Source organism: Mytilus edulis, chromosome 8, assembly GCF_963676685.1.
Source record: "Mytilus edulis chromosome 8, xbMytEdul2.2, whole genome shotgun sequence".
NCBI lineage: Eukaryota > Metazoa > Mollusca > Bivalvia > Mytilida > Mytilidae > Mytilus > Mytilus edulis.
The window spans coordinates 82,458,061-82,475,128 of NC_092351.1; the positions used below are offsets into that span (position 1 = coordinate 82,458,061).

General features: G+C 31.0%; 1 protein-coding gene across 1 annotated transcript in view; it reads left to right on the plus strand.

The window, feature by feature from the left end:
• LOC139484434 (uncharacterized) overlaps positions 1 to 15,722 on the plus strand; it is a 69,773-nt gene extending 54,051 nt beyond the window's left edge. Inside the window, exons 6-7 of the mRNA XM_071268167.1 lie at positions 11,704 to 11,766; positions 14,442 to 15,722. Of these exons, the coding sequence (XP_071124268.1) occupies positions 11,704 to 11,766; positions 14,442 to 15,722 (1,344 nt within the window). The remainder of the gene's footprint in view (positions 1 to 11,703; positions 11,767 to 14,441) is intronic.
• The last annotated feature ends 1,346 nt before the right edge of the window (positions 15,723 to 17,068 follow it).

Sequence of the window (17,068 nt, forward strand, 5' to 3'; positions counted from 1 at the left end):
GAGTCCTGCTGCTCTATATTTATATGCTTTTTGTTATGCCCCGTCGTAGCGGAGGGGTCATTAAGTTTTATCCTTGTATGTTTTAACATAATATTATATATAAGAAGATGTGATATGACTTCCAATGAGACAACTTTCCATCCAAGTCACAATTTGTAAAAGAAAAACCCATATAGGTCAAAGTACAGTCTTAAACACAGAGCCTTAGATAACACCAAACAGTAAGCTATTACTAAATTAAGGACCCAAAAAATTACTAGTGTGAAACCAGCTGTCAAATGTGAACACCAAAATTCTAATCTATATAAAAAAAAAAGAGAAAAGAGAAACACTTATAGTGCATGATTTTCTCACTGTGTTGAAGACCCATTGGTGGACTTCGGTTGTTGTCTGCACTTTGGTCAGGTTGTTGACTATTCCCTCCAATTCCATTCTCAATTTTATTAGGAAGTTATTGAACTTTATTCTTTGATAAACCGACGGAGTTCATGTTCACATTGCGCAACTGTTTATTTGTTTTAGTTAACTTATAACTTAAGTTTGCTTAACTAAATGTACTGAAACTTATAAACAATGCTTATTACCACAAAACGCAGATCAAGACCTCATTTTGGTACTGTGTGCCACTTTTACCATTCTTGATTTATGACCCTTTAAAATGTTATATGCAAGCGGGGGCATAATCTGTGTCCCATGGACCCATTCCTCATTTATTTATTCAGAAATTTTGAAAGGAATAAATAATCCATGATGTTCATATAGATAAAACATATTGTTTCAAGAATTTTGATCCGTTTATTACAGATGAAACGCAACTCAACTACACATACAATAACTAAACAGCATAGATGCAGTTTTGACCTATATCATATATATAGAAAGATGTGGTGTGAGTGCCATTGAGACAACTCTCCATCCAAATAACAATTTAAAAAAGTAAATCATTATAGGTCAATATACGGCCTTCAACACGTAGCCTTGGCTCACACCGAACAACAAGCTATAAAGGGCCCCAAAATTACTAGTGTAAAACCATTCAAACGGGAAAACCAACGGTCTAATCTATATAAAAAAAACGAGAAACGAGAAACACGTATAAATTACATAAACAAACGACAACTACGGTACATCAGATTCCTGACTTAGGACAGGTCCAAATATTTGCAGCGGGATTAAACGTTTTAATGGTACCAAACCATAGCATAACATCACAACATAGAAAAACATACGATAAAATATCAATTGGCAGGCTTCACTCAATCAAAAAACGTAGATTAATACACTATGAACGAATAAATTTGATCTGCGAAATCTGAATGCAAATGCACAGTTAATAAAATATTAGGGACAAGCATTCAAGGCCAAAACGTAAACAAACAATTCCAAACAAAGCCATGGCAAGACACCACTGCGAAATATTTAACACGTCGAAAATTATAACTTTTGAAAAAAAAATTATTCCAAATAATCAAAGCGTGTATATAGACAAGTTCCATATTAATATAAAATAACAAAAAAGCATTATAAACAGTATCAACAGGTCGAATTAACAAGAAAATACGATTTGAGAATACTTGCAGTTACTGACAGCTAGTTAAAAGCCAAAAACAATTAATAATAAAAAAAATCATGTATCAGAGACTAAAATCAACTAAAATTGTGTAATTTCGGTAACCATGGTAGGGACTTTCTAATGTTCGGAAGATGCTTTAAGCTGGGTAGTGGCAGTGGTATACTTGTTAACGAATAGACTCTCTGTGCTGCGCACTGACCTGAATGTAGAGGAATTGATCATTTCGTTTTGCAGAACTTCCGTTTCGTATATGCGTCACAACACCACTACATCATTGGCTGCCTTGTCTGCCGGTACCAACACAAACCGCTTTGCGAGCACCTTGAGTTTATTTTTATTCTAGAAATGGAAATATCATGGTTCCTATTATTAATTTCAGAATTGTTTTCTAAATGAGATATTCGAATATTAACTTTTTTCATAATTTTATTCAAATAACTGTCTAAAGATTTTTTTCAGATTTTTCACGTTTGCACCAATTTTTACAGTAGGCAGACAGAGCGTTTTAATGACCTGACGACACTGTTTCCAATCTATTATAGATAGAGGACGGTATTTCGGTCCTTTCTTTAGAAAAGTTATGACCTCACGGTCTTCGACGATGTTGAGGTCTCCTGTAATAACATGAACATAGGGAACATATTTAAAACTAGATGTTTCGCAGTCTCAAGTGGAAGGCACATTATTGTTCTATGTTGACGTCTGTTGTAATTGACTTATAATTAAAAATCAAATTTCTGCTCGTTTTTTTATAAGAATACGAAATAATGGGTTGTCCTATATTATAAAATATGGATGTATTAAGCTATAGACAGAACAGTAATTGAATATGCTAGACAAATTAATAAAATCAATACCTCTATTTATATATTTTAATTTAAGAAAATGTCGTTTATGATTTTCAGGTTTATCAATTCTAGGAAATAGATAACAGATCAGCAAGTGTATAATTTATACGATGTTTAATACGTTGATTACGGTTTTGCGTTTACCATGAGACCTATTATTTCTAAGTCGTTTATCAAAAATATCAATGACATCTATAGAAGTTTTAGATATGTTCCCTTGCCCTAATATTTTATCATTTAGACCGAGAGGATAAGCTGTTTGAAGTCTTTTTATCCAAAACAATTCGCAAACTTCGCGTGTTTTTTCAAATTGCTTGTGCAATTCTCTTGGTTGTTACTGAACGGTTTCGAGGGGTTGGGATTTTATATATTTTAGATTATGATTATGCTTATTTAAATGCTGATATACTAAACTTTTGATTTTTTTGGGTCTACGAAAGCGGTAGAGATGTTCTTGATTTCTTCTGTAATACTCTCGTCCCGTCTGTCCCACATATTGAATACCACACTTAGGTTGGGTTCAAGTTACCACATATATTAGGTTTTGAGTTTTTCAGTAATATCACAGGAAAAGGAGAGCAAAAATGTTCTCCAGTTCACTGTTGACCTTATAGTATTTTGAGAAGTTAACCTAAAACAGGTTAGTCATTTTTTTGCATTGCACGGGAAAATTTGTGGATATCCACGTGCATTTTTGTTAAAAAGTCCGGCTGTAGTGGCATTACCAATACGTTTATTTATGCACGTAGATAACCTAGAGGTTGTGTTGTAAATAATATTTTTTTCGTATTTATTTATATAAAAATAACGATGATTGAGACAACTATCCACAAACGTTTGAAGAAAGTTGATATAAGCAGTTATTGGTATACTGTATAGTATGCTATAAAATGTCCCGATGAGAAAAAATATGAACAAAATTATTTGAGAAAACTAACGGCCTAATTTGTGTAATTTATAACAAAACAAGTAGCGAAATTCAAATATATAACATAAGTAAACCAACAACTTCCATAGAATTACTGGCTCCTGACTTGGGACAGGCACACACAGAATGTGGTAGGTTAAACAAGTCTGTGGTTGCTCAAACCTCCCCTAACCTGGGACAGTGGTGTTACACCACAATATAAAAACAAACTATAAAATTCAGTTGAAAAGGTTTCATCATATTTTTATAGGTCAACTGTCTTGAAATGATCAACAAGAGATTGTAGAATTGAATAAGCATCTCTATTGTCAATTGAATAACCAAAAACACACAAACATCTACTGTAAACACCAAATTCCCCAAAACAAAAGCTTTAAGGAAATCCCAGGTATAAACCAATTTTTGTTTTTAAACATAGAATTTTGCTATTTTTTTCTAGAAAAATAATAGTATAGGGTCACCTTTCATTTAAGCTCACAATCTGCCTTCGAAAGAAGCATGTATTTTTGACTAAGCTACTTTTTTTCTGTAGAACTAAATCATGTAATAGAACAAAATGTAGGAGGAAAAAAATGTAATGTCAAAATAAAAAGATCTAAATTACAGAAATTGCTTAAATTTTAGAATAGTTTAAATAGTTTTAGTACAGCTTATTGAAAAAAAGATATTTAAATTTTAATGCAAAACAATGGCATTTTTTCATGAAAGGGAGATAATTTAGAGCTTTTTCAATGAAATATACATTTCAAAAGTCATCCGAGGCCAAAACCGACAGTGCAAGGGCTGTTTAGCCAACAAGGTCGTTAAACACTTACATTTGTTGGGGTCAAACAAATTGATATGTTTGGTTGATTTTTGTACCATATCATATATTAACTTCTGATAGTGTACGAAATGAAATTTGTAATAAAAAAAATGTTTAAATTGATGCTGAATTTGTATACCCTCGAGTCTCCTTAAGATACAACTTTAGGTGAAAGGAACGGTCTTGACTTGGAAAAGCCATATGCAAACTCAATATTGCTCCCCTTTTAAATCTCTGTCAGTGTTTGTAAAAAGAAAAAAGCAACATAAAAGAATGCAGGTTGCCAGGAACATTCAATTGGAGGAAGGGAGAAGAACACAACTCTACGTTAAATAATTTTGAAAACTTATTGGCTATACTATCTTTATTGATAAAAATTTCAGAAACGTTATGTACATTATGATTATGTTGCTTGTGTGAAACCTCACACAAGGCAATCAAAGTGGTCAGAGGGGGGACAGAAGTTTTGTTATAAATGTCAAATGGTTATAGTTTCAACCTATCAACATAATTAAAATTGTTGATTTCACAGTTAATATTTACTTTTAGCATGTTCAGCAGAATATAATGTTTTGTGATATCTTATTAAATGTTGATTTACTTTACTCTTATAGGCAGGAGTGAAGAGAAAACTAGGCATCAGTAAAGAAACAGATCAATTTATATTAATATGTAACAAGTCCATCTAATATAACAAACATTACACATGTTATGAGGATTTATTCACATGTCTATGATGATTTGTAGTTATATTTTATTGTATGTATTTGTTATCTTATAAAGTACATATATTTTACTTTAGAACAGTATTTAAATTTTTATATTTTGCTGTGGAGAATATCAAAGAAATTTAGAAAAACATAATTAAAGATAGTTTCTTCTATGTTTTCTGTGACAAAAAAAATGTGGAAAATAGGAAAAATTAAATGAGGCTACATTATTGAATATTTTTTAGTTTGAGTTTTTCATTCCTATTTTTTAAATTTCATTGGCATTTGAAGTTATGAGTTGAAACTAGTTTTTATCAATTATTTTGTTTTCAAGATATGCAACAGTAGAGTAGGTTAAGGTTTTGTGTACAACAGTTTACTTTTAGTTTGAGTCTTTTGTAGACGAAACGCGCGTCTGGCGTATATACAATATTTAGTCCTGGTATCTATGATGAGTTTATTTACTATGATGTAATGGCCAACTAAACTTGAAAATTTGTACTTTCAAGTCTTCATTATGAAGTCAGCGTTTTTTTAAACAATTACAAATAAGTTGCTGAACATGGAAATCTCACCAGCCTCTCAGTAATGGCATATTGACTTTGAAAATTTTCTTAGCTTGCACTGAAATATTTGTGATAAGTCCAATTAAGGGAGAACCACTAAAAGTAGGTCAGGGATAATTTATATGCAGTTGAATAAGCTTTTGGGCTATATATGTGCTTAGGGATTTTAAGAATTTTGAACCCTTAATCATGGTTTTATAACTTACAATCTTTTGCATTTAACATGTTAAAGTTTATGCTTAGGCCAGTTTAAAATCGACCACTTATAAATATGATTTAGAGGAGGCCTAGGCCCCGCTTTTTGTGGGACAAATTTGGTTGATATTATATTTAGGGAATTATTGAAGCATGAAAAAAGGAAAAAAGGATGCAGTAGAGAGCAACCTTAATAATTCTAAGAAAATACTTTTTTTTTAAAGAAATGAAAAGTATGGTTATAAACAAAATACATATTTTTTCAGTTATCAACATATTTTTAATGAATCAAAATTTTAACAAATGTTGGAAACAAATTTATGTAAAAACTTTTTTTAATGTATCAAAATTCTGTGTTGTAAAATCTGAATGATTTTGTTTTTTTCGTGATTTTTCCCAATATGTTTCAAAAATTAAAAAGCATAATTAATTTTTGCTTGTAGATCATGTAGATTTTATTTCGGGATTTTTCCGAAATGGGTAAAAATAATCTATGTAACAAGTCTGTGTCTGATATTAGATTTATATTTTCGGGATTTTTCCCGAAATGTGAATAGAAATTATTAGTCATGAGGTCTAACATATACATTTGATTTTTCGGGATAAATCCCGAAATATTTGAAGACATTTGTATTATACATTTTGTACTTAGTTTATTTTTGTCGGGATATTTCCCGAAATGTGTTTCAGATCTGTTTGTTAAAATGCTCTGCCAACATATATGTGATAAATAATAATGTTGAGAATGATTTCGGGACATCTCCCGAATAATTAGTTGTCACATACATCTTTACTACAAATATTTTCAAACTTTCATATATTTTTGAAAATTTCCAGAACAATAAATGTAAATTTTATCAATTATCATGATTATAAGAATAAAACATGGAATATTGTGAAAAACATGTGTTTCTTCACGGTAAACATTGAAACAGATTATAAAAAGGAATAAAATGGATTCAGTCTTTTTTTCTCTCGATTAATCGTTGATCTCAGCTCTGAATATACTTATTCTTTCAAAACAAACTGTTTTCTAATTAGTATAACATGTAAAAAAAAATATATTCAACATAAATCCTTATAAATTTACATGAAACAACTTTTATTTTATAAATGGACATGTGTACATATATTAATTATGTCTCCCCATCGGGAGGCCTTTTGCACACCACTATAATTTTATTAGCCTTTGTTGTCATTTCCGAGTGACGACACAATAACATTTAAATAGAAAGTGTTTATGTCCACACTTTTATAATGAAATTTATTACAATAAATTGAAATAAATGACTACTAAGAAGATACATTTGTTTTAATTATATCAGAATAGCTATGTTAAAGTTTTATAAGAAACACTTTGTTTCAATTATACCAGAAACAATGTTTCATTATATATTTTATAGCAGGATAACAGTTTTATATATCACATAGAAATCACAATGACAGAATGAGACCTCAACAAAACGAGAGCCTAACTAATTTTTTTCTTCTCTTTCAGGTTGAAGTGAACAAAATAAAATATGACGAGGATTTTACTAAAATCATTGGAAGTCAAAACAAGGGTTATCACAGTAGGGGTATCCACTTCGTTTCTAACACACATAATTTTCAAGTAGACATAAAAAATTTACAAAAACACATTGTAGAGATTGCAAAACAGAGCGACTATTTTTTTGCGACACTTCCTACGGGGTGGATTCTTCTAGAATTTGTTCTAGCTATTTTAAGGGATAAGAATGAATTTACAGTGTCATGGAAACAGATGAAAAATTTAGCTAGTACAACTCCCGAAAACAAACTCATTGACTTTTTGATTTACCAGCATAAGATTGGGAACATAATTTTTTTCAAGAATATTAGAGATTATATCATAATAAAGCCAGAGTGGTTAGTTAAATGCTTTAGGTGCCTTGTATTCAATGATGATCATAAAAAGAAAAAACACGTTCCATCAACGGCAGACTGGTACAAGTTGACAAGCACTGGAGAGATATCTACAGAAATTATCTATACGATGTTTAAAAAGGAGTCTATATTAGAGCCTCAAAAACAAGACTTTTTACTTAAAGTTATGGAAAAATTTGACGTTATAGTAAAGCCAAAAGTAAAAGATCACAGAAGTGGCACAATCCGTGAATCCAATTCGTACTTTATCCCATGCATGATTAAAACAGACCCGACTTCTTTAGGTGATATTGAGGACAAATTTGGAGTTCCAAAAAATCAAAAGTTTAGTAAATCACCTTGGTTAATAGTTGAATTTGTATTCCTTCCTCTTGCATATTTCAATCACATTCTTGTGTATTACATTCGAAATTATACTGTTTGTACATGTCCTCACAATGACAGCAAAGCCATTTATAGAGGGAAAGCAGTTTTCTATATAGAAAAAAATCAATTCTCAAAGTTAATCGTATGCTTTTCAAAGAATACTGTATCCTTACAAATATGGAAATGGGAAGAAGTTGGAGATGATACATATCAAACTATTTTAGTGGATCTATGCGATGTTATTAAACAGCTAAATAAAAAGTTGAGACAAAACCTATCTTTTGTTATAAAGGTAAAATGCCCCGATGGCGACCATTCTAAATCCTCTGATGCCATTAGCTATGAGGATTTTGAAAACTTAGGTAAAGAAAAATTGTACCTGTGTAAAGAACATACGGATCGTCATAAAACAGATGAAATAGAGAATACTTGGTTCAAACATGTCAAATCTGTAAGTTATTTACTTTTCCTAAAATTTATCAGGGATATTACATACTATAACATTCGCGATCATTTGATAATACATATTATTATACTTCACGTTAAAATGCAATGTTTTGATTGACTAATACGAGGGTGTTAATTGACTTTATTACATGGTCGAGAGGATGACAATTTTTTTTAATGTTACCCTCTCCTGACCAATCAAAAATCGACTATTCAAATGACAGTTAATTGAATTTACATCAAGTAATTAAATACAATATTAATGCTTAAGTTCTGCGCCTTTGCTCCGATTTTATCATTTGACTGTCAAAATAAGAAAAATAAGAAAAATTAAAAACCAATTGTTCAGAGAACAATTGAAGGTCTTTCCATCAAAACAATGTATTTTGATATGAAAAGTTGTGAAACTAAGTTTAAAATGTCATTTCAATCGTCAAATGATAGCTCCTAGTAAGCTGATTCCAAAAATATATTGTTTCCATACATTTTTTTTTTAAATAAGGGAGATAATTTGTTACTTCCGGTTTGAAAAATGTTACTTCCGATTATATTTGAATATTTACTTGACACTGATTCCAAAAATATCTGGTTCTATATACTTTTATATTAAAAAGTACAAAAAAATAGCTATTTCCGGTTTACAAAAGGTCACTTCCGGTTGTTTTTTACAAGGTTAAATGGTTTGATATCTTTTTTCTAAAAGTTGTATATCTTTATCATGTATACATATAGAATAAAAGCAAAGGTCAAAATCTAGAACGTCAAATTAAGCTATGACCTTGAGATCAGTTTCAAGGTCATAAACCAAGGACCTCAAATCAAATTATTATATTTAGTTAATGAGTTATATCACCAAACGCGTATTTTTAAATACAAGAGGGGAGAAAACTCCCTTTTACATTCAACGTACGCTTGCAATCAAAATTTACATCTTACGACATGTCGCAACTAACAATTTAGTAAAAATAATTTGTTGATATCTTATACAGTCTTTGGATATAAGTGAAAATAAGCCAAATTCAAATATTAGAATATGACCTTGACCTTTGACCTTGACCTAATTTTCATTTTTTGGGACCAAGGACCTCAAATCAAAAGATCCTAGGTCTCTATCACTTATGATTTATAAGATAGAAATTCATATCACTTATATCAGATGCATCAGGGGAAATAACTCTCATATGGAGCGGTCATATCGCTTCGGTCAAAATAGGACAAATCATGCGAAGGATATAACGAGCAATTTTGTAAAATAAATTTGTCATAATCTTTGACGGTTGCGAAGGAGATGCGCTAACAAGAAAACAGTGTTTGGGGAGATAACTCCTACAAAGAAAAGTATTCGTTTACGCAGGGTAAATTTCAAAAGTGCATAAACTGTTCGATATCATATACCAAATATCTAAGCGACATATTGCGAAACAAATGTTTATCGCAAGAACAAAATTAGGCGGAAGAAAAAATAAAAAAAATAAAAAAATAAAAACCAATTGTTCAGAGAACAATTGAAGGTCTTTCCATCAAAACAATGTATTTTGATATGAAAAGTTGTGAAACTAAGTTTAAAATGTCATTTCAATCGTCAAATGATAGCTCCTAGTAAGCTGATTCCAAAAATATATTGTTTCCATACATTTTTTTTAAATAAGGGAGATAATTTGTTACTTCCGGTTTGAAAAATGTTACTTCCGATTATATTTGAATATTTACTTGACACTGATTCCAAAAATATCTGGTTCTATATACTTTTATATTAAAAAGTACAAAAAAATAGCTATTTCTGGTTTACAAAAGGTCACTTCCGGTTGTTTTTTACAAGGTTAAATGGTTTGATATCTTTTTCTAAAAGTTGTATATCTTTATCATGTATACATATAGAATAAAAGCAAAGGTCAAAATCTAGAACGTCAAATTAAGCTATGACCTTGAGATCAGTTTCAAGGTCATAAACCAAGGACCTCAAATCAAAAGACCATAGGTCTTTATTATATTTAGTTAATGAGTTATATCACCAAACGCGTATTTTTAAATACAAGAGGGGAGAAAACTCCCTTTTACATTCAACGTACGCTTGCAATCAAAATTTACATCTTACGACATGTCGCAACTAACAATTTAGTAAAAATAATTTGTTGATATCTTATACAGTCTTTGGATATAAGTGAAAATAAGCCAAATTCAAATATTAGAATATGACCTTGACCTTTGACCTTGACCTAATTTCCATTTTTTGGGACCAAGGACCTCAAATCAAAAGATCCTAGGTCTCTATCACTTATGATTTATAAGATAGAAATTCATATCACTTATATCAGATGCATCAGGGGAAATAACTCTCATATGGAGCGGTCATATCGCTTCGGTCAAAATAGGACAAATCATGCGAAGGATATAACGAGCAATTTTGTAAAATAAATTTGTCATAATCTTTTACGGTTGCGAAGGAGATGCGCTAACAAGGAAAACAGTGTTTGGGGAGATAACTCCTACAAAGAAAAGTATTCGTTTACGCAGGGTAAATTTCAAAAGTGCATAAACTGTTCGATATCATATACCAAATATCTAAGCGACATATTGCGAAATAAATGTTTATCGCAAGAACAAAATTAGGCGGAAGAAAAAAAAAAAAAAAAAATAATCAGAAGAAAAACAATAGGTCTTTCCACAGAAAAGTGGAAAGACCTAATAAATTATCTTGCTTAAATTTTGGGTTTTTTTTTTTTCTAATACCCGTAACTTTGTTATGTACGTGATTATATAAATTTGCTCGTCAACAGCTAAAAATTGTATATGATAAGTTTCTATCGTATTATATTCAGAGGTTACCATTTTTTAACCGTCGAGGTAGGTCCTCTACCACAGCTTACCAATCTGCAATTCTTATATATGACCTTAGCAATTTGTTTGAATCGGATTGTTTCATACAACCTTATATGAGCAATGAATTATCATCTACTTGATATTCATTTTCCATTTTCATATATGTATACTGATGTATCTCGTGAGAACATACTTTCAATATATAAGTAGTATTTAAAAAATCATGTTGCACCAGAAACAAATAACCCATTTTGACAGTTCTTTTGTAGAATATAGATATATTTTTTAATCACTCATATGAAAGATTATTATGTCAATTATTAAGACCAATTGACTTATCAAAACGCTTGATGATATAATCTCATTCAAGATATAAATTGTTGTATTATAAACAGACATGCAGTTTGATTGAGGATTGAACAATCGAATGCATCATTGATATACCTTAGACTAGCATACTACTTTGTATCACAGAGCATAATAAAAAAAAGCGTATAATTTCAAATTAATCGATTTTTTTCTTTATATATTTTGTTACAGGCACTTATAGAGTATGAAAGAGACAATGGTGATGAGAAAGACATTTCTGATCAGGACGAAGATGTATGTTAATTATTTTCTCTTTTTAAATATATATCAAATCTTCAAATAAAAAAAATCATATTCTACATCGAAAAAATTTGTAAAATGACTTTCCTTTACTCTTTCAGTAAAATCAGTAGAAGATAAATCTTAAATCTTGAACACTACCTAAACGACTCGTGGGTTTGAATGTCCCTCTGGTATCTGTCTTCTCTCGTTGACTACCCTTGTGTTATCAGTTTTATTGTAAGAAACACCGTAATATCAAAGACATCATGATAGGAACGGCAGATCCACGAATACCGTTTAGAGATGTATATATATATATATATATATATATATACCCCTTGTCCAGGCAAGAAATCTTAAATACAATGAAGAGTGTAAATTTGGAAGATACCACCACCCGACCAAAGAGCAGAACACCGCCGAAGGCCACCAATAGGTCTGCACTTGTGAGAATATATAGAAATAGAACGTTCACTTTTGTCGCAGAGTTTTATCTAGACCGACCCTTAGTATTAACTTCGGTATGTTACTCAAGATATGAAGCAGATTCACATATCGTCGCTGGGCTTCTAAAATGTCGTATACGACTTTTTTGGCTAAAAATACTTTTTGACACCAATGGTCTGGGAGGGAGGAAATCTCTGGTATTACAAAAAAGTATACAGTTAGACCAATCAAAATGTGTGAAATAAGACATATTACAAAATTGCCAATGTCAGTTGTTTGTAAAGTTTGCTTTTAAAATGTTGCATGAAAACTTGAAAATCATTGTAGAATGGCTTTGGGAAAAAATAATTGCACATTTCTTTATTTCTGTGGAAATGATGTAAGTTCTTGGATAATCCAGAAATGTCAAAGTTTTTATTTCACAGCTATTTACAAAAATGTTCAAGTTCACATACGACATCTTGGAAGCATGCATTTTGCCAAAATTTTCAAAGCCTGTTTGTGAGATATTTTTTTCTTGAAAAATTTGTAGTTTACAACATTTTAGAAGCCCAGCGACGATATGTACTTCCACAGTACTACAATATGTCGTACTTATATTTTGGCATTGGACATGGTAACGTTTTATCCGTGAATGATGTCTTTTCACGCGATCCATTGGGATGCATACTAATTGTTATTTTAGTCGTAAATACATTATGTTTTTCTTAGTTGTTATTGGCTTTGAAATAGCTGTCAATAACTTGGACTACTAACAGGTCTGTGTTTCTTTTGTTGTTGGGGATGAGGTATGGATAAATACCCTGCCAAGTTCGGTTGTGTTTTTTCTCCTTTGTATCGATTAAGTTAAGCAATTTTCGTCCGATTTTTTAATTTGTTCTTATGTTGTTCTATTACACGACTGAGTTTGTGTCAGGAATATGTTATCAGTGGTTATAGTTGGTTCATGTCTGTCGTATAAGTTGTTCGCAATGGTTTTTGTTTTAAATTGGACCGTAGTTTACTCCATTGGTTTGTTCCTTATTTTGTCATGCCGGGACCTTTATTGGTCGACTTGACTTTTTTCAAATTAAAGAAAGCCATATGGTTGCTTATAAAGCTCTTTTCGATCTCTATAAGGAACGATTTTTCTGTATTTCTTCATCTGATTATTGCTATGCAAAAATAATAATAATCATGATAATAATAATTAAAAACCAATTGTTCATAGAACAATTGAAAGTCTTTCCACAACAAAGAAATGTTGATAAGAAGGGTAGTTTCTTCATACTGATGAGATAAACGATGGTTTAATTATCTTTTTGAGTGATATAAGGGAGATAATATGCTACATTTGTACTTCAGGTGAAATGAATGTCACATCTGGTCTCATATGATCATGATGATATAAGTCTTAACCAATTACTTATTTTTTTTTCACTTTAAAGACTATATAAAGTACATTTTGATACTTGAAGTAATATTTTATCCTTAGGAATGTTTTTGTCCTAAGCAACTACTTGTTATGAACATAAAAGTCCTTTACAACCATATATTTTTGAACTAAGAAGGCTATCAATAAAAGAAAAGGTGAAGACCTTTCAATTGTTCATAAACAATTGACTTTTCAATAATTGATTACATTCCGTTCAACTGAACCTTGCTGGATAGTTGTCGCATTGACAATAATACCACATCTCATTATCTGAATTAATTTGTATTCAATAAAATTGAAAATGGAAATGGGGAATGTGTCAAAGAGACAACAACCCCACCATAGAAAAAAATAACAGTTTAATCAAGTTTGATTGAATATTGAGTATGAAAGAGCATAATGAATAGTGGGCAGGTTCGTATCACACAGTTTAACACGATTTCACTTTTTCTGTCAAAATACTGAATGATTTATTTTATGAAGATATATAATAACCTACTGCAACCCTAATTAAAAAAAATCCTTTTTAGCTCACCTTGCCCAAAGGGCCAAGTGAGCTTTTCTCATCACTTGGCGTCCGTCGTCAATCGTCGTCGTCCGTCGTCGTTAGTTTTTACAAAAATCTTCTCCTCTTAAACTACAGGACCAAATTAAACCAAACTTTGCCACAATTATCATTGGGGTATCTAGTTTAAAATATGTGTGGCGTGACCCGGCCAACCAACCAAGATGGCCACCACATCTAAAATAGTTTGCAATATGTTTTTGTAAACCAATATTACGTTAATGATAACAGTTTACAATGATGTTTCTTTTAAATTGATAGAGTATTTCAAACGAAACTCGAAGACTCATTGATATGCTAGAGGAGCGACATTCATACGAATGGGGACAACAAGAGGGATCCGTTTTTCAAATTATTAAGTCAAAAGATTATAAATGTGAGAAAGTGCAGACATTTCTCTTATATGTTTTGTCAACTTTCCGAACAAATGACCATAAACATGAAATTAATATTTTGGAAGGTATCAGTCTATTACGAATTATAGCAGATACCTCTGTTTGTATCAGTGAGCAACTGTTTGATTGCATGAAAATACCAGCAGAGTTTTTGAAATGCATAGGAATAATCCGGGAGAAAACAATAATTGGTGACGATATGTTACCAACTGATGTAAATGAGGTGATTAAAAACGCGAGAAACCTATTCAAGAAGCTGGATGATGAACTTAAAAGAGAAAAAACATACACATACTATTTAGAAATTGCCTGTGAGATAGCTAAATATGTTGAGAATTTACAGAAAGACATACATGATTTAATACACAGCAAACGCATACGCTCAGAATTCGAAGTTAATAGAGTCAAACATAAATCTAAACTATTGATTAACATTTACATGGATGTTCAGTTCCTGAGATCTGTTTATTGCATACAGTTTTATTGCGACAATGCATCATATTCTGAAGAAAAATCTACTCTCTTGTATGATGAATTGGAGAACATTAAAGAAGCTCAAAAGATGTTTCTTAAAGTGTTCGGTCAACCAAAGTATGAAAACGTGGCTTTTTTTGCTCTATTCAATCCATCTGAGTACCAATTCATCACTGAATACCTTGCAGAATACGGAGTTACTCTTCAAAATCTCAACACAACGTTAAACGATGAAGTTTTTGCAATGGAATCCCAAAAATGGCCAGGTTACTCGGTAGCGATGTCTTCAAATCCCTGGGGCACAATTTGGAGTACTAAATCACCTTTTGATAAGGAAAGTTTGCTCTTCACGTTTAAATCAATTTCGAAGACCGACAATATATTTTCTATCACATCAGTTAAATGGCCTAATTGGTTTGTGTGGATGAAACAAGCAGCTTCATTAAGAGGTCGAAATTCAAAGGAAGGACCGAAAAAGGAATGGAAAATAATTCGTCTAGAAGACAAAACAGTCATGATATGTTCACAGAAATGGCCATGCAAATTCATATATATGAAGGATGCTATGTTAGGGGAGGTTCTTGCTTCTTATGAATATCCGGAGAAAAGTAGCTGTTGGGATTTGATACATGAAAATGAATTTTATATGTCTTCATTCTCTAACAATAAATAAATAGATAGTTACTTTAAGCTTATTCAGCAGAAGCTCTTGCATTTCATATATACACAAAAGGATGACTGAAACAAAGCAACATATGTCCCATTTCTCAAACTCACATTATTATGAACGTTTTCATCATATGTGAATATTTTAAGGAAGATTGTATAAAATAATTAACTACCACGAATTTACCTAGTGTTCACGTTTACCTTAAATGACAATACATACATAGTACTGATAGAAAATAACCAATCAGTTTATTATTACCAATATTTTCAGTGATATTGAGAAACAAGTTGTTTTCAGTACTTTATATTTTAGTCATTTTCAAAACTGAGCATTTTGGTCATTTACTGTACTGAACATTTTCAGTCATTTAAAAGCATTGAAAATAACGGTCGTTTTTAATCACTACACAAATCGGTCATTTTCAAATTTTGAAATGTTTAGTCATATTCATGACCTAATTTCGAAGTTGTCTGTTGTGCTATGAAAAGTACATCAGATGGTTCATATAAATACAAGTATTTTCTTCTACAACACAACGCTTTTTTAATTTTAACTATTTTCATTCGAGCGTCACTGATGATTTTTTGTAGACTTAACTCACGTCTGGCGTACAACATGTTTATCCTGGTATCTTTTCATATCTACTTCTCTTTTTTTTATATTAATTGGTTCTTTTGAGTAATTTGTATGTATCCATAAAACTTCTGAAAATAAGATATTCTTCGAAACCAAGTTTCCCTGTAGAGTATTTGGATTTATTTAAGAAAATCAGGAACACCTTAAAATTTGAGATGTTTTATGAGACCAAAATAAGTCTCTATATAATAGGTCCAAATGAATCTGTTGTGTTATTCTCAAAAAGTATATACGAAACAGTCTTAAAAGTTGCATACCCCAGGGTGTCACTTCACATGGAAAATTTATATATACAAAAACTACCTTCAGTACAGACAAATTCAAAAACTAGTTGATAATATGAAGGTAGTTGAAATTTCAGCAACATCTTTTTTGGTGACCAATCAGCGGTCTTTGGGTCACGTATTGCTTTTCTTTTTTTAAAGAAAGAAACTTGTTCTCAATACTAATAACAAATATAAGTTATTATTTAATTTAAGAATAATTTGAACGTATTCGTAGAATCAGATCTTTCACGATCCTTTTCACGATCTTCAAAAAAGCGGTACGTGATCTTTCACGATCCGAAAAATCAATGTTGTGTAAATATTTCTTTTTTAACCAAGTTTCAAATTATGTTTATACAAAATAACTATAAGAACCATTTGCTTCATTCAAAAAGAATGCCCTCATTTTGAATAAGTAGTTTATTTTAATCGAATTTGTGGAAAAAA